Source organism: Chaetodon auriga, chromosome 17 (assembly GCF_051107435.1).
Source record: "Chaetodon auriga isolate fChaAug3 chromosome 17, fChaAug3.hap1, whole genome shotgun sequence".
NCBI lineage: Eukaryota > Metazoa > Chordata > Actinopteri > Chaetodontiformes > Chaetodontidae > Chaetodon > Chaetodon auriga.
Window position 1 is genome coordinate 21,204,339 of NC_135090.1, and position 20,522 is coordinate 21,224,860.

General features: G+C 44.5%; 2 protein-coding genes across 6 annotated transcripts; both read left to right on the top strand.

Moving 5' to 3' along the window:
* The first annotated feature begins 342 nt into the window (after positions 1 to 342).
* On the top strand, positions 343 to 12,406 carry znf384a (zinc finger protein 384 a). Of its 5 annotated transcripts, none has more exons than XM_076754464.1 (11): positions 343 to 485; positions 2,485 to 2,552; positions 3,544 to 3,868; positions 4,296 to 4,418; positions 5,013 to 5,176; positions 5,309 to 5,385; positions 5,475 to 5,699; positions 7,803 to 7,970; positions 8,686 to 8,764; positions 8,924 to 9,082; positions 9,372 to 12,406. In XM_076754464.1, exons 2-11 carry the CDS (start codon positions 2,490 to 2,492, stop codon positions 9,783 to 9,785), a joined length of 1,797 nt encoding a protein of 598 aa, XP_076610579.1. In that variant the 5' UTR covers positions 343 to 485; positions 2,485 to 2,489; the 3' UTR covers positions 9,786 to 12,406. The 5 variants fall into 5 exon arrangements, with proteins under 5 accessions (XP_076610579.1, XP_076610583.1, XP_076610581.1 ...); XM_076754466.1 differs by lacking the exon at positions 343 to 485 and adding an exon at positions 536 to 1,736; XM_076754465.1 differs by lacking the exon at positions 343 to 485 and adding an exon at positions 536 to 835.
* A 772-nt stretch (positions 12,407 to 13,178) lies between these two features.
* Positions 13,179 to 20,274, top strand: kifc1 (kinesin family member C1). Its single transcript, XM_076754880.1, has 17 exons — positions 13,179 to 13,258; positions 14,302 to 14,391; positions 14,746 to 14,845; positions 15,034 to 15,087; positions 15,323 to 15,406; positions 15,704 to 15,902; positions 16,010 to 16,175; positions 16,459 to 16,626; positions 16,864 to 16,977; positions 17,269 to 17,355; positions 17,502 to 17,699; positions 18,338 to 18,502; positions 18,670 to 18,808; positions 18,933 to 19,072; positions 19,222 to 19,295; positions 19,442 to 19,517; positions 19,660 to 20,274. Exons 2-17 carry the CDS (start codon positions 14,305 to 14,307, stop codon positions 19,702 to 19,704), a joined length of 1,896 nt encoding a protein of 631 aa, XP_076610995.1. The 5' UTR covers positions 13,179 to 13,258; positions 14,302 to 14,304; the 3' UTR covers positions 19,705 to 20,274.
* Positions 20,275 to 20,522: the final 248 nt, after the last annotated feature.

The following is a 20,522-nucleotide window of genomic DNA, read 5'->3' on the forward strand; positions in this document are numbered from 1 at the left end:
CAAAAGTAACACAGAACCCGCCTGAGAAAACGTGCATAAACGTGTGTTTATAGAACAAAACTCAAAACAGTCAGTGGAACTAATACATTACATCTAGAGTGGTGTCTGTTGCCAAATAGACGGTCAGTGTAGTAGTTTGCTAATGATTTTTGGTTATGGAGAGCCAACATTTGTTATATTTGATCACAATTTCCATTTATGCAGTAAATACATTCATAATGCATTTGTAGGCCTGGTTTTCTGATTAAAACGCGATCGATATTAATCAATATGGCTTTTATTTTGAAAAACGTGACCGGACACGCAGCCGTTTAACTGTTCGACTGACTTGACTCTGCCGAGGAGAGCTGGAGGGAAAAAAAGGAAAAAAAACGAAGAAAAAAAACGCATATCTGAGGGGTTTGAGGGGCGGATTTGGACAAAGTTTCCCAACTGTCCCGACCCGAGGAAGCTCCGGGGGGGTTGACGGGGAATCGATTTCACCGGTAATTAACAAAAGGAGTTATTCGTCGGTTGTTAATTATCTGTTATTTTCAGTGTGTCTGAGAGCACTGTCGTCCCAGCCGCCGGAAGTCTGCATGAAGCTGCGTCTCCAACAGAGGCAACGGCGTCGACGTTTTTTTCTGTCTTCGTTTTTTTTTTTTTTTTTTTTATTCGACACTTTTTTTTCTCTTTTTTTATTTTCTCTCAGCGAGATGAGCAGGGAGTGAGGAATGGAGGCGTAGGGAGCGCGGATGTTTGTGTTTACTCAGCGACAAGCTAGTTAAGCATATGAATATACAGGCCTCCTCGTAGCTAGAGCAAGCCAGCGAACAAAAGGAGAAAATTAATGGAGGCAAGTTAGCTAACGTTAGCGCCCCTTGTCCTGTAGCGTTAAGCAGCTAACGCTAGCCATGTTTGTTTACAACTCAGATATCTCATTAAGCGCTGGCCGGCTGGTTAGGCTCTTCCAGGCTGACTGCTTTGCAAGGGGCTCCCCGAGTGAAACGATTTCTAATCCTTATTGACAAGATTTCATCAATCACCGCTAACGCCAGCCCGCAGCTAGCAGTGCCACAGTTTGGGAGCCAGCTTGTGCCCTTCGTCAAAAATGGCTCTTAGAGCACTGAAACGTTGACTTTGTATCGCACTAATAACAGCCCCTAAGTTGCGTACAGTCTGTGAGAAATGAATTAATTTGCCTCAGAGCCTTGCCCCATCATTTATTTATAGCTTGTGCAACTACAGAAGGGATAGGAGGCTCATGAAAATCAACGTAAAACATGCCTTGAGTTGTGCATTGCCAGTGTTTTGCATGAAATACGTCGTTGCATTAATTGCTGCTGACTTAATTTTGTTTGGGTATTACTTTTTATGTTGAAGTTTATTTTTCATGGGCCTATATTTCCCTGAAGGGCTAAACAGTTAGAGGTTATTTTAAGTGTCAGTTGAGCTTTACTAACATGTAATTACATGCATGCTTTTCTTGGTATGCGAGCAAAAAGGTTATGCATGGCATTCACGATTTTCACATGCATACAGGAACCAAACCTCAAAACCTCTTTTGCTATTAGCCGATAACAGTAGCAAAGCGAGGAGAATAAAGTGCAAATGCATGCCGAATAGTCCAGTGAAACTATGAAACTTCCTTCTTTGTGCTCCAGAAAACATGTTGCCTGTGTGTGAGTGGGAGGTGATCAGGAAGCAGAGGATCAGAGGTTTGCTAATGAAAAGATAGACAGTGGATCTTTGAAACAGTGAGTGTTGTCCTCAGCAAACCGTATGCAATCTTAGAGAGGATGTTACTCTCAACCCACACAGTACGAGCATCTAGTTTGGGAAAACAGGCCTCTGTGTTTTCCAAAACTAGACTCATTAACATGTTGCTGATGAAGCAGCTGCTCTTCAGATTGTGTAGTTTGTTAATAGCAGCACATACTGTGTGAGGGACTAGAGATGACGTGCATGGACTGAGTTACAAAACATGATCCAAAGCCTCAAAGACTGATAATAACGAGTGTTATCTCAACTCTTTCCTCTTCTGTCCTCCTGTTGATTTTTTTTTTTTGTCCATCCCTTATGTGATGAACATCTTTACCTGATTCCTCTCACATCCTCTGCTCTGTAAATCTGAACAAACATTTAAAAAATAATTGCTTAAACTTAAAAACAAGTCAGTTTTGTAAGAGCCATCTTGAGGTCCCTCAAAGCAGCGGATGCAAAGTGGCATATTCAGTAGAGATGTTAACCAGCCACAGTGGAAATTTAGGCTGCTGGCTTGTGTTAGTATTCCACACTAATCTGTGTACTTAGCATGATCAGTGCGTCAGGTGATAAGAGGAGAGGATATATGGAAAGGAAGCAAACTAAGATGATTGAAACGCAGCCGTGCATGGTCTCGTTTCACTTGAAAGTAAAAAAGAAAAGAAAAGAAGAGCATAGTAGGAAGGAGGAAGAGGAGGAGAAGGACGGGTGATTTCTAAGTGTGTTGCTTTTTAATTACAGAAATAATGGACGATTCCCATTTCAACTCATCATACTTTTGGTCTCCCGTCCCCACTGTACAAGGACAGGTAGAGACAACCTTATTGTTGGAATTGTCTTGAAATACACATGGTGTAGTGGTATGTGCTATGAGCTATGTCAAAAGCTACGCGGAAGCGATTCTCACTTTGAATTGAAATGCTTTGAACTCTACATAACACCACTGATTTGACCCTGAACGTATTGTTAATAACACACTGAATAATGCTCACTCAGCTGGTGAAGTTGGCTCAACCTCACATTGAAGTTATCTGAATATGACTTCACTTGATTACATGACCATTCCTGTCCCTCTCCTCTCTCATCTCTTCAACCTCCCTTTGTTCCTTTTTTCGTTTGCTTTTTGCATCTCACCTGGCCTCCGTTGTCTGTTCTCTCCCATTGCCTTCTTCTCCTCCTCTGTCTTCTCCCTACATGGATCTAACCCATTATCAACTCCTTCACTTCCACCATCTGCTAACTTAAATCACTCTTGTGCTACCAACTTCTTCCCTTCTTATGCCCCTTCTTTGTCTCCTTCCCCTCTTTCTTTGTACTTTCTTTGCCCCTTCATCACACATTTTCTCTCACCTTTATTGCCTCTCCCTCCATCACCTCCATCTGCTCCTGTCTTTTTCCCCCATGCAAACTTAACCCATCCTTCACTCCTCTTCTCCACTTCCTCCCTTGTGTCTTTCATTCCATCTTGTCGTTTACTCTCGTTCCTCCTCTTCTGTTCTTTCTCCTTTCAACTTCTTCCGATCTGCCTCCTCTTCCTTCCTCATACACCTCTACGCCTCTATTTATACCCCACCCATCTTCCTCATCTGTTACGGCCTCCTTCCTCATGCATTTCACCCTTCATGCTACTTCCCTGTTCTCACTTCTTCTGATCCTGACTCACTTCATCACCCCATCTCTACCCTTGTGAAATCTTTTACCCTCACCCATCCCATACTTCTTTCTTCTTCTTTATTACTTCACCCTTCCTCCTCTCCGTCCTTTTACCTCCAACCCGCCCTTGTACTCATCCCTGTCTAGATTGAGAACGCCATGTTCCTGAACAAGACAAAGGAGCAGCTAGGTCCAGAGAAGACCAATGCGCCGTCCTTCCCTCACTCCTCTGCGTCTTCCACCTCCTCCCCCCACTACCCCACGGCTGTGCTCGCCATCCCCGGCTCAATGGACGCGGGGGGCGGGGTGCGGGTGGTTCCCAAACAGGAAGGAGGTGGGGGTACCGCAGGAGGAGGCGGTGGCAACAGCGGCGGCGCACCTTTAAGTGTGGTCGGGGGACACCTGCACCAGTCGCACACCTCCCAGAACATCACCGTTGTGCCTGTTCCCTCTACGGGTATCATGACCGCTGGTGAGTGGGCCACTGTGTCCCGTTTCCCGCCTGAATCATGACACCCCCCAGCACGTTTGCCATTTCTGTACCGTCTTATTGTGTCTGATTGTTGGTGTCAGGAACACAAAACTTTATACCTGTCAAAGTCTCTGTATAAGCAGCAATTTTAAGGTACAAGATTGTGAAAGAATATTAATCTGAATCATTTGTAAAGAAAAAAAAGCACCATGTCAAGTCAGTTTTAGCGCTTTGGCTCTGACCCTTATACAAAATACTTCTGTGGCTTTAAATATTGGCCATGTCTGTGATGAAGGTTATCTGAACAGTGCACATATTGTGAGCTACTCTTTGTCGAAATAGTAGCCTAAAACGTTCAGAGAATTCATGTAAAATGTTTGTTTTGACCAAATGGACAGCTGGATCACAGTTTCTCTCTTCCTCTTAGCGGGGTTAGTGATCACCACCCCTCAAGGCACACTGGTTCCCACTGCCTCCACGCAGTCCTTTGTAACTGGACCCCACACTGCCACCACCATGATAGTGTCTGCACTGCACCCCTCAAATACAGGTAAAACACAGACGCAGTCCTTTCAACATTTTTGTTCATGTTCATAATGTTTTAACATGGATTTGTCAGACGACCGTATTAGCTTTTTCATCACATCTGCACAGTAAAACGCACAATTAAAAACTGCCTGCTGTAAACTCTGATGGTCAGCGAGCAGCTCTAGTGGAGCAGGGGGGGAGCGCTTCACTCAGGGCACCATGACACAAACATATAGACGATGATTCGTTACTCGTTTGATGTAATAAGATCCTGTTTTCTCTTGGTGTTTGGAATTCTTCAAACATTTCATCTCCTGCGATCAGACACAAGAGATTCTTGTTTTCTGCCCACCCTTCGTTTATTTTTCTGTTGTTACATCCATGCACATGCAAGCATGCACACGCCTGTGTGTCCACACTCTTTCATAAGACCTTGTGTTGCTCCTGACCAAGGCAGCACGTCTCTGCACAGCAGCTCATGTAGGTGATGTGTGGGACTGATCACGTCACGTTTTTCCATCTCTAATAGATGCTGTCTTCACACGACACTGCCCAGCGCTCCCTTTCCTCCCCTTCTTTTGTCTTTGCTTTCTTTTTACTTTTCCCTTGTTTCCAGACAAGAAGGAGGACATTGCTGTCCCTCCTGCGGTTGTGATGCCGACGCCATCAAAGCGAGGCAGGAAGAGCAAGCAGGTGATGGGAAGAGTGGCTGGAGTGGGCGGGGTCCTCCCTGCAGGAAGCGATGCATTAATATTGGCGCACCTTGCTGCTGGTGGACAGGTGAGGCTCTCATGTACTCCTTCTCTTGTTTTTGTGAGACTCCTGATATAGTTGTCACTGATTCTCTACACTGCATGAACGCTCGGTGGTTGTGCTTTTCTTCATAGCTAACACATTTCTGTTGTGTTCCAGCATCACACTGCTGACCCCTATGACCTGTCCAATGATGAGGATGATCATACCAACAAAGATGGCCCCAAATCCTACAGGTAGTGGATGTTTGGAGCCCAACATTGAGTCTGTGTGACTGTTTTGTGTGCCGTAAAGGTTTTCTCTCTCTCACTCCTCACTTGCGAAGGTGTCGGATGTGTGCAGTGACGTTCTTCAGCAAGTCAGACATGCAGATCCACGCCAAGTCCCATACCGAGGCCAAGCCCCACAAGTGCCCCCACTGTTCCAAGTCTTTCGCCAACTCCAGCTACCTGTCCCAGCACATCCGCATCCACAGCGGGGCCAAGCCCTACACCTGCACCTACTGCCAGAAAACATTCAGGCAGCTCAGTCACCTACAGCAGCACACACGGTACTGGTCTGAGTGGTTTGCGTGGTCCTCTGTCTGTGTGTGTGTGTGTGTTGATGTGGTTTCTGTTGTTAAAGCATGTGTGGTGACTGGTGTTGGGAGGAATGGGCAGGGAGTTGGGGATGTGCCGGGGTTTTGGGAGAGTGTTGACAGTGTAAAGCTCTTTTTGCACAGTCTAAGCATCACCTTTGAAGGAACACCAACCTTAAATCATGGTTCTAAGCTTGATATTTTTATGTATTTATCCTTTCTGGTAACTGATTAATTATCAGGACAGCTTCATCATTGAATTTAACAGTTGCTCTGATCACTGAAGAGCTAAAATTCTCTCAGAATCCGTGAGAGCCTGCGTGTTTGGTAGAGGTGAACCAACACCATCAGTTACCACCAAAGTATACATCCAGTGAGCAGAGGGTTGATGTCACTGTTCTCATCCTGCTGGTGATTCTGTCATAAGCTTGGTACTGCATGCATGCTGCCTTAGTTATTCTGTTTTCTTTGGATTCACCTCCGTTTTCACACTCCTTCTAACATCCGCTTTGGTTTGAAGCACCTGCTGGAGGCTTTTCTACACCTCATGTAGAGTTAAAACATCCTGTTTTCATGTGAATTGCATGTCAAATGGAAAAAGCAGTGAAAATTGAATTTTGGCTGAGGTCACAGAGTCCTGCAGGGAGGTTTGTTTGTTGGCCAACGTGGACGTTAGCATTGCAGTTAGCATTATGTTTCATTATTGAAGAACATAAGCTCTGGGGCAAATAGAAGTTTGGGATACTTACGCATTTCATTCAAGAAATTAATCGTCACAATTGAATAACACTCTTTTTGATTTTTGAAGCATAAACGCAATAACCTGAAGTAAAGCGCCAGCATTAGGCTGTAACTGAATTACACCATGGTTGCAAGACTTCAACATCACCACCACTAAGATTCCTACTACACTATAGGAGAAGGCCGTAACGGTGGACTAGGGAGTCGATGAGTTTCTGTCTCTGCTGTGGTGATGTTGAATGTCCCCGACAACCTCTGTGGTCTCATTTCGCTACTTGATAGCGACCGCCTTTTAAGGGCACATAAAAGCTTCAAATTCACGAGTTCAATTCACATCTTTTCAGCTTGTGTTTACCACAGACCTCATTTCAGACATCTAACCAAAAACCTACACGAAAACCCAACAAAGAGAACTAGTTTCCATGTTTTAGGACTCATTCCTGCAGCCCTTTTGTTGGAGAGATAACAGCACTAACTGTTTCTAAATGACAGAGTTGATTATTAGATAGTGAATATGTTGTCAGCTGGAAAGTCAGTCTCGTAGTTTAATCACACAAGTGTGAGTCCACTTTGCATGCTAACTTTGTCTGATAATTTACCCCCTTAAAACATTGCACGCCCCCTGCTGCTTTCGCCATTCTTGTACTGCACTGAGTCTGCCTGCATGGTTCACACTCCCCCATGAACAGATAAAGCCACTAATCCACCATTGAGAATGGTTTTACTCGCATTACATGTAACTGTGTGACCATGGAAGGGATGAAAGCGCCCGAGTCCCATTCATGCTGCTATGATTTTTATGTTTGACCTTGTCTTTCACCTTCTTTGTGTTCTCATTTCCCTTATTGCCATGCACTGAGTTTTCTTTGTGGGTTTCAGGCCATTAATTTTAAACAGGAGGATGCGCTCCACTGGTCTGCCACTCATCTTGAATTCACATTTTAGTTTGACTGCAGCAGAGGCTGACGTTCATAGACACACTCACACTCCACCCAAAGCAGGGCACACCAAATGGAGAGACTGCAAAAGAGAGAGAGAGTGAGAGCGAGAGAGAGAGAGAGAGAGAGAGAGAGAGAGAGAGAGAAAAGCGTGACTGTGCTTGCTGTATGTTTTTGTTCTGTGTTTTCACAACTCAGACACAGCACAAAGAGCACACTGTCGAACTTAATGATCTGTGATCAACGCAGCCGATCGCAGATCCTGTTAACTTTAACGCATGATTTCGGTTCATCGTGAAGTTTGGTCATGCTGTAGCTTAAAAATATCTCGCTTTTTCTCTCTCTGTTTCTCTCTCTCCACCTCCTCACCCCCTCCAATCCCGGTTTCCCGTGTTAGAAACCACACTGAGGCCAAGCCCCACAAGTGTCCCCACTGCTCCAAGTCGTTTGCCAACTCCAGCTACCTGTCCCAGCACATCCGCATCCACACCGGGGCCAAGCCCTACACCTGCTCCTACTGCCAGAAAACATTCAGGCAGCTCAGTCACCTACAGCAGCACACACGGTACTGGTCTGGGCTGGGCTGTGTGGGTTTGAATGTGTTTTTATGTGCATGTCTGGGAGCAGGTGTGTGGAGAGTTACTGCATTAAGTTTGCATTTTTATGCATTTAATTCTTTGTGTGTTTTTTGAAATTTGGGTGACAGGCTCTGTTAGGGTTGAGGTTTGTCTCAGTATCTTCTCAGTGTAAGATCAAAGCTGCCAAACTGAGACATTTTCAGTTGTTATACAGAGCGGCTTCAGACCTGGCCTCTGGTAATTTCCTGCCTTGGATGGTTTAATGCTTTAGATTTTTTAGTGATGCACAGCGTCTTGCCTCATCATACAGTGGTCTAAAGGCAGGGTCAAGTGTGAAGGGGTACAAATCACCCCAAAGTTTTTTCCAACTCGAATCATTGAACAGTTAATAAAACCACATACCAAAAGGAACTTAGGAGGAATGAGTACACTGTGTTTGAATTGGCACAACTCTGCTGTTTGTACGACGTGAAGAGGAAGAAGATTTATTGTCACACACACACACACACACACACACACTCACTCAGCATAACACAGTGGACTCTGGCTGCGTGTCTCTGAAGAGCAGGGATAAGAGAAAACTTACTAAAGACTCACAGTGATGCACGTCACCCTCGTTTTCTTTTTCTTTATGCAAGTGCAGCAAGAAAATGTAATTCATAGAGTGTGAGTGACTAACGGTGTGCCCAACTGGCTTTTCAGGATCCACACCGGTGACCGACCGTACAAGTGTAACCATCCCGGCTGTGAAAAGTCTTTCACTCAGTTGTCCAACCTACAGGTAAAAGACTTCACAGGTTTGATCCCTGGTGCTGAGGCTGGGACTCACCTGCCTTATGCCTCCTTAACACACTGTGTATTTAGGAAACATCACTTGTTAATTGTGCTAAAAGGCTGTTGACCCCACCCCTCACCTGTGTCTGTCCATGTCTCCCCGCAGTCTCACCGTCGGCAGCACAACAAAGACAAGCCGTACAAGTGCCACAACTGTAACCGTGGGTACACAGATGCTGCCAGCCTGGAGGTGCACCTGTCCACACACACCGTCAAACATGCCAAGCTGTTCTCCTGCGGCCTCTGTAACCGATCCTATACCTCGGTAGGGTCTCTAAGTAAACTTAAAAAAACCTCAGACACAGAATTCACACATGATTCTGGTCTTACTGTGACAGAGAAGACACAGAAGAATATCTTGATATTAATATTTTTTTTACATTGAAAGTACTTTATTACACAGAAATGCATTTGTCTTGTATTCCCACCTGATGTCCTCACGTTGGACTTCTTTTTCACCATAGATGATCTTCTATCTGCTCAATGTGCTGCTGTGAGGAAAGAAAATACAAAAGCAATAAATGTCCTCCCCTTGTATCTCTCCCCACCTCCAGGAGACCTATCTAATGAAACACATGAGGAAGCACAACCCCGACCCGCTAACGGTGGCAGCGACGGTAGCTGCTCAACAGGCCCAGGGTCTGACGCCAGGCGGAGGAGGGGGCCGAGGCCGAGGCCGTGGCCGAGGGAGAGGAGGTGGGGGCAGAGCAGGCCAGCTCCCAGGCCAGACCAACCCTAACAACGCCACCCAGAACCCTAACCCCGGACCCCCAGGCAGCTATCAGTCGCACCAGCAGCCCACGGAAGCTGTGGTTCAATGCCCATTTGACCTGCACCAGTACAAGACAGTGTCAGCCAGCGAGATCCAGTACAAACCAGTCACTGTGGCAGACCTGCCAGTGACACACAAAGACCTCTGCCTCACCGTCTCCACATCAGCCATACAGGTGGAGCACATGAACTCTTAGGCTGCGTCTTCCCGCTCTGTTCAAGGAATTACTAATTGCGTCTGCAGTGTAAAAAGGTCCATATGAACAAGTAATTTAACTGGATTCAGTGTTACAGTCTTCTGAGAAGAAAAGGCCACTAGGGTGGAAAGATATTAGCCACATGCAAATCATCAGATTTATTCATACTTTTCTGAATTTGAAAATCTAATAAGACACGGGTGGAGTCAGTTTTGATTTCGGCTTTGAGTGACATCATTTTGAAAAGAGGTGATTGGTCATTTTCAAGTTCAATTGAATCCACCCAAATCAGTTTCTTCCTTAATCTCAAGAGGCTTTAATTCTGAGTACGACGTTAAATTACTTGTTCCAACACAGATATTTTACACTGCGCTTCTCGATTCCTGAGCCCACTTACGCCAAGTATGTCTCAGTAGAAATGCTGGGCGAGGACACTGATGGAAGGAGTTTATTCCACAGCCTGGAATTACGTTCTTCCTGTTTGTGAAGACTTTACCGAAACCTAATCGGGAATCAGTTATGAATGAGATGGTGATTAAATCTAGACCCGAATTCCTCAAAACCATCTTTAGTCTAGCTGCACCTTTAATCAGCTCTAAGTCAGTGGACCAGTCTTCAGCTTACTCGCGTTGTAAAACAGACTTCACACACTGATCCTGAACCAGCAGTCCTCCTCTGAGACCCTTGATGAAAGAAGCTCACTGGTGTCTCTTCTCTTTTTTGTATTGCATTGTTTGCAATAGGCATCACAGCAGGATGAAGGTGTAAAATATCTGTAAAATAAAATTACACTATTCTCTGTACATTTATGGTCCAGAGAATTATGTAAGCTTTGAACACATTCAGATCACATTAATCTGAACATTCTCCATTATTTAGTTCAAGCCAAAACGCGGGAGAGAAACAAGGCGCGGAATCAGAGACAGAGACTGTAGAGATTCATAACAGCGACTGTAAAGCAGGGCAGTGGTATTGGTCTGACAGATGTGGAAGGACTAGGTAAATAAGCTGGAATGACACTGCCAAGACGCTGCGGACAGCAGAGGCTGGATGAAATTCACTGAAATTGAGCCTGAGAAAAGACCACAAAAGGAGGGGGGCAGCAGAACGAAAAGGACGTGGTGTGTTACGGGATTAGGCTAAAGCCTGGGGCTGAGTCTCAAAAGTGTGCATTTCAGAAATCGTGAGGTCCTTATTTACACCCGCCTCCCCTCAGACAGCGAGGAGCTGAGGAGCCATTTCTTTGTCTGAGCCCAAAGTGTTGAACAAAAGAGACGGAAGAGTCCAAGAATGCACTAAATGTGAGGAATCTGCTGCAGAGCGAGATGGAAACAGGAGGGGAGAGCGGGTGGCTGGGGTGGGAGGGGTCATAATGAAAGCACTTGATGAAGCTTGTACTTCATGCCTATGTTTGTCATCATTGTACGTTTTTTTTTTTTTTTTTTTTTAATATATCATGTATTTTTCTACCAACAGAGGAACGTGTGAACAAACTCGGAGAGAAAGCAAAGTGAGTGCATGAATGTGAAGGGAACGGAGAGGAAACATTTCCCCCCTTTTTTTTGTTACTGTTCAAAGAAAGACGGTTTACTACCCTCCAATGAGCAAAGACCCGACTCGTCATTGTCAGGGCAGTTGTTGGGGAGATAATGATTGTGTGATAAAAACGGCTGACAGGTACTGTTATCGATCTTTTTTTAAAGAACTTTTCATACATACTATTACTACTTTCATTATAACTGTATTGCAAATGTTACCCACGTTATTATCAATCTGAGGCATTATGGTATTGCAGTATGCTGTACATAAAATAGATAGAAAATACTTTTTCATCTGTAAAAGGGAAGTATGTCCTGTATAAAGCATATATAGAAACTAAAGGAACTCAAATTAACAAGTACCAAATCATTGGCTGTGTCCCAGGTCAGCTCATGTGCAGAGGAACCGTGAGTGCCGTGCTCATCAAAGTCTGAAAACAAGGGATAAATTACAGAATTGGAAGTTTGGGAATTGCTCAAAAAGTTTGTTAAACTATGAGAAACTGTTTTTTTTTACTCTTTCTGTCCTGTATGTGCAGTACTTCCTGCAGCGTGAACCACACTCGCTCTTTGCACTCGGTGATATTCGTTCTAATTCCCTGAAACAGTTTGGCCAAGTTAACCGTGTGTATGGCGCTCTTATTCGGCTTGTCAGGCGACATCGTTGTGGCACACGTTACTCACTGCAACCTGACAAATCTACAAACGATCTGAGAGTTTATCTTAACGGCTGAACAACATGAACCGAGGCCGCGCCGCAGGTGACCTGGGACGCTGCCGCCATGTTTTTGTGCACAAGCTATCTCTACCCAGTCAAAATGTTCAAGCAGCCCGTTCAGCTGGCTGACTGTCTTCATGTATACTCCTCCATGTATTTCATTGTGTCTTTTTATGAAAATAACACATTTTCAATATTCTTGTTAATGTTATTACTGATGCTCCTGATGATAATACAGTTATTAACAGCCCTCTTATGCTACACTCTTGCATACTGTATGCACAGTTACACCTCTTGCTCATCTGAACAGACTGTTTCTTCCCTTAAGGAGAATAAAGTTCGAAAACAGTTTATGATGAAGAAAACTAATTGTCTGATTGGTTTAATTAAAATCCAGACTGTGTGACACTGATCAGAATGAATGATTATCTCACTTTTTTTTTTGACTGATTTGATCAAATCTGAGGGCCGACTTGTACCTGATTTTTGTTGCAAAAGCTCTCTTACAGTTTTGGTGAATAGATTGTCACCTTTTTTCTGCACAGGCTACTTTTATTTAGTAATAAAGCTTCATAAGCAGCATGACAGTGGAGAAAATTGCAAGCTGTAGTAAACATCTGTTTTTAAAGCAGTTAACATATAAAAGAAGGAAGAGTGAGGAGAGCGTCCCAGACAGCAGCCCCCACAATTCAGAGTACTGTTTGGACAACTTAAACTGTGCTGTGAAAGATAAATAAATATATATTTTAATAGCCTATTAAAAGTTTGTCAGGGAAGTGATGCAGCGTGTGTTTTTAGCAGAGAGGTCGCTTAGTGGTGAAAAACATTTTCACAGTAACAACAAAACAAACTGATACTGAGTTTGACTTTATAATACAATCACTGTGTCTAGATTCAAAATTACAAAGCGATTAAATAATACGATTTCTTAAAAATTAATGAGTGTTGAATCAAATTTCATCAGTGCTGCAGCTGGAGTGAAGCTTAAAATATGACTCGTTTGATTACCTTCAAGCATCGGCCTGTGGCACGGAGGCAAGCCTGAGAACAGCGTTATCCCGCCCTCTCTCTGCATACAGAGAGAGGCGGGGTTTACACTCGCTCAACCAATCACGGCAGCTTGTCCGAAGCGCCCACCAAAACAGTTCAATTTCAAATTCAAACGGCCGGAGACGGTGAGCTGGAGAGATCTGTGGCGAAATTCAACTTTTGTTAAGGTAACTGTTTTCATAAATTAAAGCTCTACAATCATTTCCCTCATTGCGAATCTGTAACGGGGCAAACGAACAGGAACGACACAGGAACGATAGCTTCTGTGATTTAACGTATCGTTAGCTATTTACCTTTTTCTGTTCAAGCTAACGGCAACCAACAGCTAGCTAGTGAAAACATGAACGTTGAATCGTTTGTTTCACACGATTTACGGTAACCTAATCGGAGCTCATCTAACATTTAACACGCTCCCCTTGTGCTCATTTTACGTTTGTTTCGATAGAGATTAACGAGCTTTGGTTACGTTTCAGCAGCCGTGAACGTAACGTTACTGCTAACCATCGCTCCTGTAACGCAACCTAACGTTAGTCGTAGGTGAGGGAGCGTTGGCTGTGGGGAGTCTCGTTTCTGTCTCCGGCACACTTTGGCTTGATTATCGTCGTTCAGAGAAGCTTTATTAAAGATATCAAAGAAATGGAAAAACCCGACAGGCCTTTCCAAAAACGTCGATCTGTTTCTCATATTAGCACTCTGCGTCCTAATCCAACAAAGACAGATGTGTTTGCTTGATTTACATAACAAGTTTGACAAAATATTAGCACTTATGTTTATCTGTATTGACGTTACTATCCATTATTTTCTATTTTCATCCTAATTGTGGGTGAGTACTCTTATTCTGTTGCACAAAAACATCATGGACATCTGTCATTTCTGGCTGTCTCGATAGGAAATAGAGCTGCAGCTTGAGAAACTGGTTAAAAGTCTTTTGTTTTGTCATGCAGCGGATTTCTTTCGTCATACAGACGGTTGGAAGAGTCTTCAGGGATTTTGGAAAAGCAATGAGTGTTGTGAAACTGCCTCTTTAAGCCATAGCTGGGTGTTTATTTTCCAGAGAAACACACGTTCACGTCTGTAACTCAAATGTAATTGCAACACAAGATCGGTGCAGACTGGGGCTAACCTCGCTCCTGGAGTGGCAGAGAAATGGTGATACCTGAAATTTTTCACTGTCTGTTTTGATCATGATTTACCTTTTAACCCCCAACAGAACATGTCCCGCTTGCCTGTCATGTCAAGCAAAAGGGTCCTCACAAGCAGCAGCAGCTCGGAGAATGGCCAAGACGCTGCTCCTGCTCCGGTTCGTACTAAAAATCGTCTTTCATTTCATTGGCCTTGCCAGTTATTCTCCGTCTGTTTTATTCTGTAGCTGCTCCTCGCGTGTTTTAACCAGTTATCCAGCTCATAATTTCCAGCACCCAGATGCTGGCCGAGCGCTTAAGCAAAAACTTTTTCTTAGCTGTGAAGCTCATTGTTATGTTTGTGTTAAGTTTCTGACTGTGACACAATCACAGGAACATGTACAACGTACTGTGATATAATATATATATTCACGTTGCTGCCTCCACCTGTAACATTTCACCCCCCAGTAATGGTGATCATGCGTGACAGGTGTGCTTTTGCTTTATGCTGGTGGTGTTTTTCATGTTTGCAGAAGAAGATTCGTAAGGACCCAGAGTCTCTCAAGCCACAGGCAGCAGCTACTATCATGGGGTGCAAGCGGCCTCCTGTTGCAGCAACCAGGGCGCCAGTTTGTAAGTTGTTCACTCAAACTTGAGTTTTAGACTCTTTGTTTTTTCACCAAAGTCAAGAACTGCACAGAATTCTTCGTGCGAGCATTTGTGCAGACATTTATTTTTATTTACTCTTCTTCATTTGTAGGTTTGTCTGTTCTGTTTAGACATAACGTGTACCGCTCTGTCCCACTTTGTCCCTCACACAGCTAAGTCGGTCAGAGGCATGGGGGCTGCCACCGTGGCTGTTGCTCCTTCCAGAGGTAAGATGAGCTTTCTGTTTGTCTATGAAAGGAGGTGGGGTGCCTTTTGTTTGTCAGGATTGCAGGCCCAATGTTCACAAACCATTACCTGAGCAGTGAGGGAGCATTATGTTTAAATGTGTAGCACATTTGGATGTAAGAGCCAGAAAAGCACAATGTATTAGTATCATCAAGGCAGTCGGTTCTGTGTTAGGTGAGAGATTTTGACACGATTTGTCATGCATCCTTGTTTCAGGTGTCCTGAAACAATCTGTAGCTTCAACTGCAGCCAAGGGAGGCAACATTAACAAACCTGTAGCACCTGCTGCCACAAAAGCAGGTGAGAAATCCACCCCGCTTGGTTTTTGTACTGTTGTAAATCATGTCAAATGAAGTGAGTTCAGTTTGGGGGGGGTTACATTATTGCAGCAATATCTTAGCATACAGCACAAGGTGTTCTCAGACTGCATAATCTTATTAGAATATGTGTTACTGATCACATTAACGGTGGCTCTGTTCTGTCCAAGAGTCCAGGAAGCCAAAACCCTTTTCTAGTAATGACCTGAAAGAAAACTGGGCAAGAATCTTGAGTTCTGAATGGAGCTGTCACACCTGTTGATGATGCCGTTGTGTACAGGTGGGGGCGGGACCACCAGGCGGCATGCATGGGACCTGAAGGGCAAGGTCAGCGACATGGAGGGTAAGATCCGTAACTACCAGACCAAGGTCAAATCTGTCAACCAGGAGAACGAGACTCTGAGAGACACGATGGTCCAGAACAAAATGAGAGTGGCTGAAGTGGAGAAAGAGCTCGAGAGGCAGAGGAGCCAGATCAGGTGCAAGGACGTCTTCATTTGGGAAAATATTAAATGCTTCACTGTCGTCATGCTGCTGATTTGTCTGTTTGGATGCCAATAAATGTCTTTCTTTTTTGTGGCTTTAGTGAGTATGAGAAGGAGCTGCAGGCATTGTCAGGAGTCCAGGAGGAGTTGGAGAAAGTCTCTCATGATAAGAGCGCTCTTCAAAAAGAGCTCTCCAACTTAGAGGGCAAATACAAGGTCATTGAGACTCTCCGAGACAGCCAAGCGACGGAGCTGGAAACTCTCAAGGTACAAAGTCTGCTGCTGGATAGCAGCTGATTCTGGTTACTCTGGCTGTGTGGTATCATTACGTAAAGAGACCCTTTGGCAGACCTGATCTCACTAAAGCGCTCAACCCTCATGGAACTAGTGCCATAATCTATGGATTCATATAGGACAATAATTTATTCTAGCTCAGAACTGGGCACTTAACCAAGAAAGGTCCTGTTTTCCTGAAAACCAGCCAAGGACATTTTTTTCATTCAAAAACCATATTTCAAAAGTTTCACTTGTGTGTGTCTTCCCACTCCAGATGAAGCTTTCAGTGCAGGAGTCAACTCTGGCCCGCCTGCAGGTGACCATCAGAGACGCAGAGGACACGATCCGCTCGCTCAAAGAGACTGTGGCCCAGCAGAAGGACGAGCTTCACGCCGGCGAGATGGAGCGCAGGCGGCTCCACAACACCATCCAGGAGCTCAAGGCAAGTTACAAACAGCTCAACGCAGCCCAGTGACGTCACCCTCTGAGGCCCCTCAGCTGATCCCTGGGCCTGGTTACCTGCCTCTAGTCCTCGTCTAACTCTACTCGGTTCTCTTTAAAATTTCTTTGTGGTTATTTTTAACATCCAAATCCTTCTGTCGATTTTGCTTCAACCAGACAAATGTCACTCTTTTCTCTGACTAATAAGACTAACTTGTCTGTAATCCTTTTCATACAGGGCAACATCAGAGTCTTCTGCAGAGTGCGCCCACTGGTGGATGGAGGCCTCAGTAAGCACATCCAGCTCCCAGCCAGTGACATCAAGACGATTACACTGGCCAAATCGGAGGAGGTGAGAGTCTGTCAGCATACCAGATCTCTCCCGGGCATGTTTGAGTTTTTATAGTCACTCCAGCAAATATTATCCACAGTGTCTGTGGTGCGTTTACTGTCTAACTAGGTACATTGTGGGAAAAAGAACAGCAATATCTAAATGGGTTGGATATCAAAGCCACCATAACAAACGTGTCTCTCGGTGTCACAGTGACGTGTGGTGCCCCATCATCACAAACGCACCTAAAAAAAGAAAGAAGCAACATTTTGCTGTTGTGTAAACGTCATTCTGCTTTTTTCCGTTTTTCAGTCTCACACAGGCAAAGCTGCAGAGACTCAGAAGAATTACAACTTCAGTTTTGACCGTGTGTTTGGCCCCATGGCTTCACAGCAGGAGGTAAACAATACACACACGCATCACAATTCACAATAAAACAATCTGATCATGAATAAATACCACCTGTGTTGAAATACATGAATGTTTTAGAGGCTGTTTTCCAGCAGAGCAGGAAATTCATGGTGACTTCGCCTCTTTGTTCTCAGGTCTTTGAAGAGATCTCGCTGCTGGTGCAGTCAGCACTGGACGGTTACAACGTCTGCTGCTTTGCCTATGGCCAGACAGGAAGTGGAAAGACGTACACCATGGAGGGAGACGAATATGAGAACGCCAGAGGTGTCATTCCCAGAGCCGTGCAGCAGATCTTCAGAGCAGCGGAGAAGCTGGGAGCCCAAGGCTGGGAGGTCAGTGTGTAATGTCATGCACGTGAATACACACACAGAGACAGAGAGTCACATTCAGAAAAGAATTCTGTCCTGAGGAGAAGTCTGAAATTAGAAGAAAATATTTTTAATCAGTTAAAGTGTTTTTAACCTGCAATAAGTGACCTTTTGGGCCTCTGCATTTGCTTTGACTGTCAGTTATTTCTATTGGGACGTTGCCTTTGTATTAAATCTTATCATTCTAAACATGTAAGCTTGATGAGTCACGCACACAATGGCTTTTTAGGAATGGGCTGATGTGAAAGTCACACTTATACTGGCCAAAATAACTTTGAGATATCACAAGATATTACCCCGATAATCATCAAAGTATGTAACAGACTGATGATTAAATGTCTTAATTTAACCTCTAAAGCCAGACGGTTTTGGTCTAATGAAAATAATTTGCAGGCATCATAAGATACACTTTGCATGAAAGCTCAGCCTGCTGTGCTGCGTCGCACCAGCAGGTTCATGCTCTGCGTGCCGCCGCCACCAAAACAAACCGAGGGTAACACAACCGATGTCTGTCTGCTGTGTGTCTGTGGAGGAGATACAGCATAATGAGGGAACGGAAACATTTTTATTGAATGCTTGGAAACATTTCTGTGTCACCTCAGTTCACCTTCACGGCGAGCTTTGTTGAAATTTACAACGAGACCCTGAGAGACCTCCTCTACACCGGGAAGGCCAGCAAGAGGCCTGAGCACGAGATCCGAAAGCTGACCAACAACGAGGTGAAGATCACCAACCTCACCTACGAAAACGTCTCCAACGAGGATCAGGTACGGCGGGAAGAAGCTGAAGTCACATGACCGTTTGGTAACATAATGTGTATGTTAAAGAAATCAGCCCAGTGTTAAAGTACACAAGTGTGATTAAAGTATCACTGTGACTGTATTTACACGTTACTTTACGGCGAATACTCGATACGATCTCCTCGTCCTGCCAGGTTCTCGGCCTGATTGCGTTGGCCAATCAGAATCGCTCCACAGCCCAGACGGCCCAGAACGACCGCTCCTCTCGCTCCCATTCTGTCTTCCAGCTGGATATCGAGGGAGTGAATGCTGGCAGGGATGTCAAGTGCAAGTGTGAGTAGAATCCAGCTGATTATGCCAGTATGAGACGTGTGGTTTCACTGGTATGTGCACCATGAAAACTCTGGTTAATCAGTTGAGAGAGCGATGAGAAACTTTGGTCTGTGTGTGCATACAGCCACTCTGTGCCTGGTGGACTTGGCCGGCAGTGAGCGCATGGTGAAGAGTCAGTCTCAGGGCGAGCGCTTCAAAGAGATGACGGCCATCAACGGCTCCCTGTCCAACCTGGGCATCGTCATCAGCGCGCTGGCCAACAAGGTGTGTAAGCCGGAGCCTGGATGAAAACGACAGAGCTGTTCAGAGACGGAGCCTCTGAGTCTGCGCTGTGTGTTTACACCCCACGCTGGGCCCGACGAACCCTGAACATCTCTTCTGTTCATCTCGGTGTTGATTTGTTTGTTTTCCAGGAGAGCTTCATTCCATACAGGAACTCCAAGCTTACCTACCTTCTGCAGGGCTGCTTGGGCGGAAACAGCAAAACGTGAGTTCTTCATCAGCACGGCTTTAAGACGTGACTTTACCGTCTTCTTGCTGATTTTTAAATTCTCGCCCAGCTTAACGTATTTAGGAGAGTTTTCTTTAACGAGTTCATTTATGTTGACTGTATTTCTGCTCTCCTCATCCCAGCCTGATGTTTGTCAACATCGCCCCAGAGCCAGAAAGCTTTGGAGAAACCCTCAATTCCCTGAGGTTTGCCAGCAAGGTCAGTGACACCTGTTATCGTTTAACGTCCTGTCCTGATGAGGCAGCTGGTGCCGATGACATGAGCGCATTAATCATATGATATGAACTTTTCCCAGCGTGACTTTGATAGATGGATTATTTTGTGTTTGCTCTCTTCACAGGTGAACGACTGCGTGATTGGGACTGCGAGCGCCAACAGGAAGTAGAGCAAACAAAGCTGAACTCTGTTGTTGCTGTTTTGACCATATTTTATGGTCACTCCGTGAAACACTCAGTGTAACTGTTTGTCACGCCTTTTCCTGACACATTGTGCTGATTGGCAGACACGATTAACCAATCAGTAAGAACCAAAGTTATTATCCTTTTGTATATTCTCAGGGCCTTGATTAGTGATCACTAACACAGGCTTTAACACTTTTTATGCTTCTATGTAAATCAAGTAGATGTGTACAGATGCATATTTCTCTTTTTAACGCATATAGTTGAGACATTTAACCTCCTTTGGATATGTCATATTTTATGAATAGAGCCGTATCGTTCAGTTTTTTCCCCTCAATTTAAGCATGCTTCAGTGCGTCATGTATAATTCTCACAATAATTGGCAATAAATGTAGTGCAATGAAATTATTACTGTCATTTTATGTGTTTCTTGGTTTTCGGTGGTAGGTGGTCCTTGTTTCAGCGTGGTGGAATCAGCTACTCACTGTAGATTTCCTGTGCCGACTTATGTTTATTTTAAATAAAGCAACATTACTGAAACCTTCCTGAAGCAAACTACAGTTGAATTCCCTTGTTTTGCTTTCTGGGGAGATGAGTGGAGTGACTGGACTCAGATATGAAGGAAACTTCGGGGTCCATGTGGCTGAGGCTGACAAACTTCACTGCAGTTATCAGTTATGTTGACACATCAGCCCTGGAGGATTAAGAGCGGTTGGTGATGTACAGTGAATCTCTTGGACTTTATATTAAAGTGGTAAAGGATGGAAGCTCATTGATTAATCAGCATGTCACATGTGACAATGTT

What these genes read in the sequence shown, in the direction of transcription:
- znf384a (XM_076754464.1), top strand. Translation starts at nt 2,490, where the DNA reads ATGGACGATTCCCATTTCAACTCATCATACTTTTGGTCTCCCGTCCCC. An exon ending in TCCCCACTGTACAAGGACAG is followed by an intron (nt 2,553 to 3,543) that starts GTAGAGACAACC and finishes ATCCCTGTCTAG; the next exon opens with ATTGAGAACGCCATGTTCCT. An exon ending in CTCAGTTGTCCAACCTACAG is followed by an intron (nt 8,765 to 8,923) that starts GTAAAAGACTTC and finishes GTCTCCCCGCAG; the next exon opens with TCTCACCGTCGGCAGCACAA.
- kifc1 (XM_076754880.1), top strand. Translation starts at nt 14,305, where the DNA reads ATGTCCCGCTTGCCTGTCATGTCAAGCAAAAGGGTCCTCACAAGCAGC. An exon ending in TGGGAGCCCAAGGCTGGGAG is followed by an intron (nt 17,700 to 18,337) that starts GTCAGTGTGTAA and finishes GTGTCACCTCAG; the next exon opens with TTCACCTTCACGGCGAGCTT. An exon ending in TTGGGCGGAAACAGCAAAAC is followed by an intron (nt 19,296 to 19,441) that starts GTGAGTTCTTCA and finishes TCCTCATCCCAG; the next exon opens with CCTGATGTTTGTCAACATCG.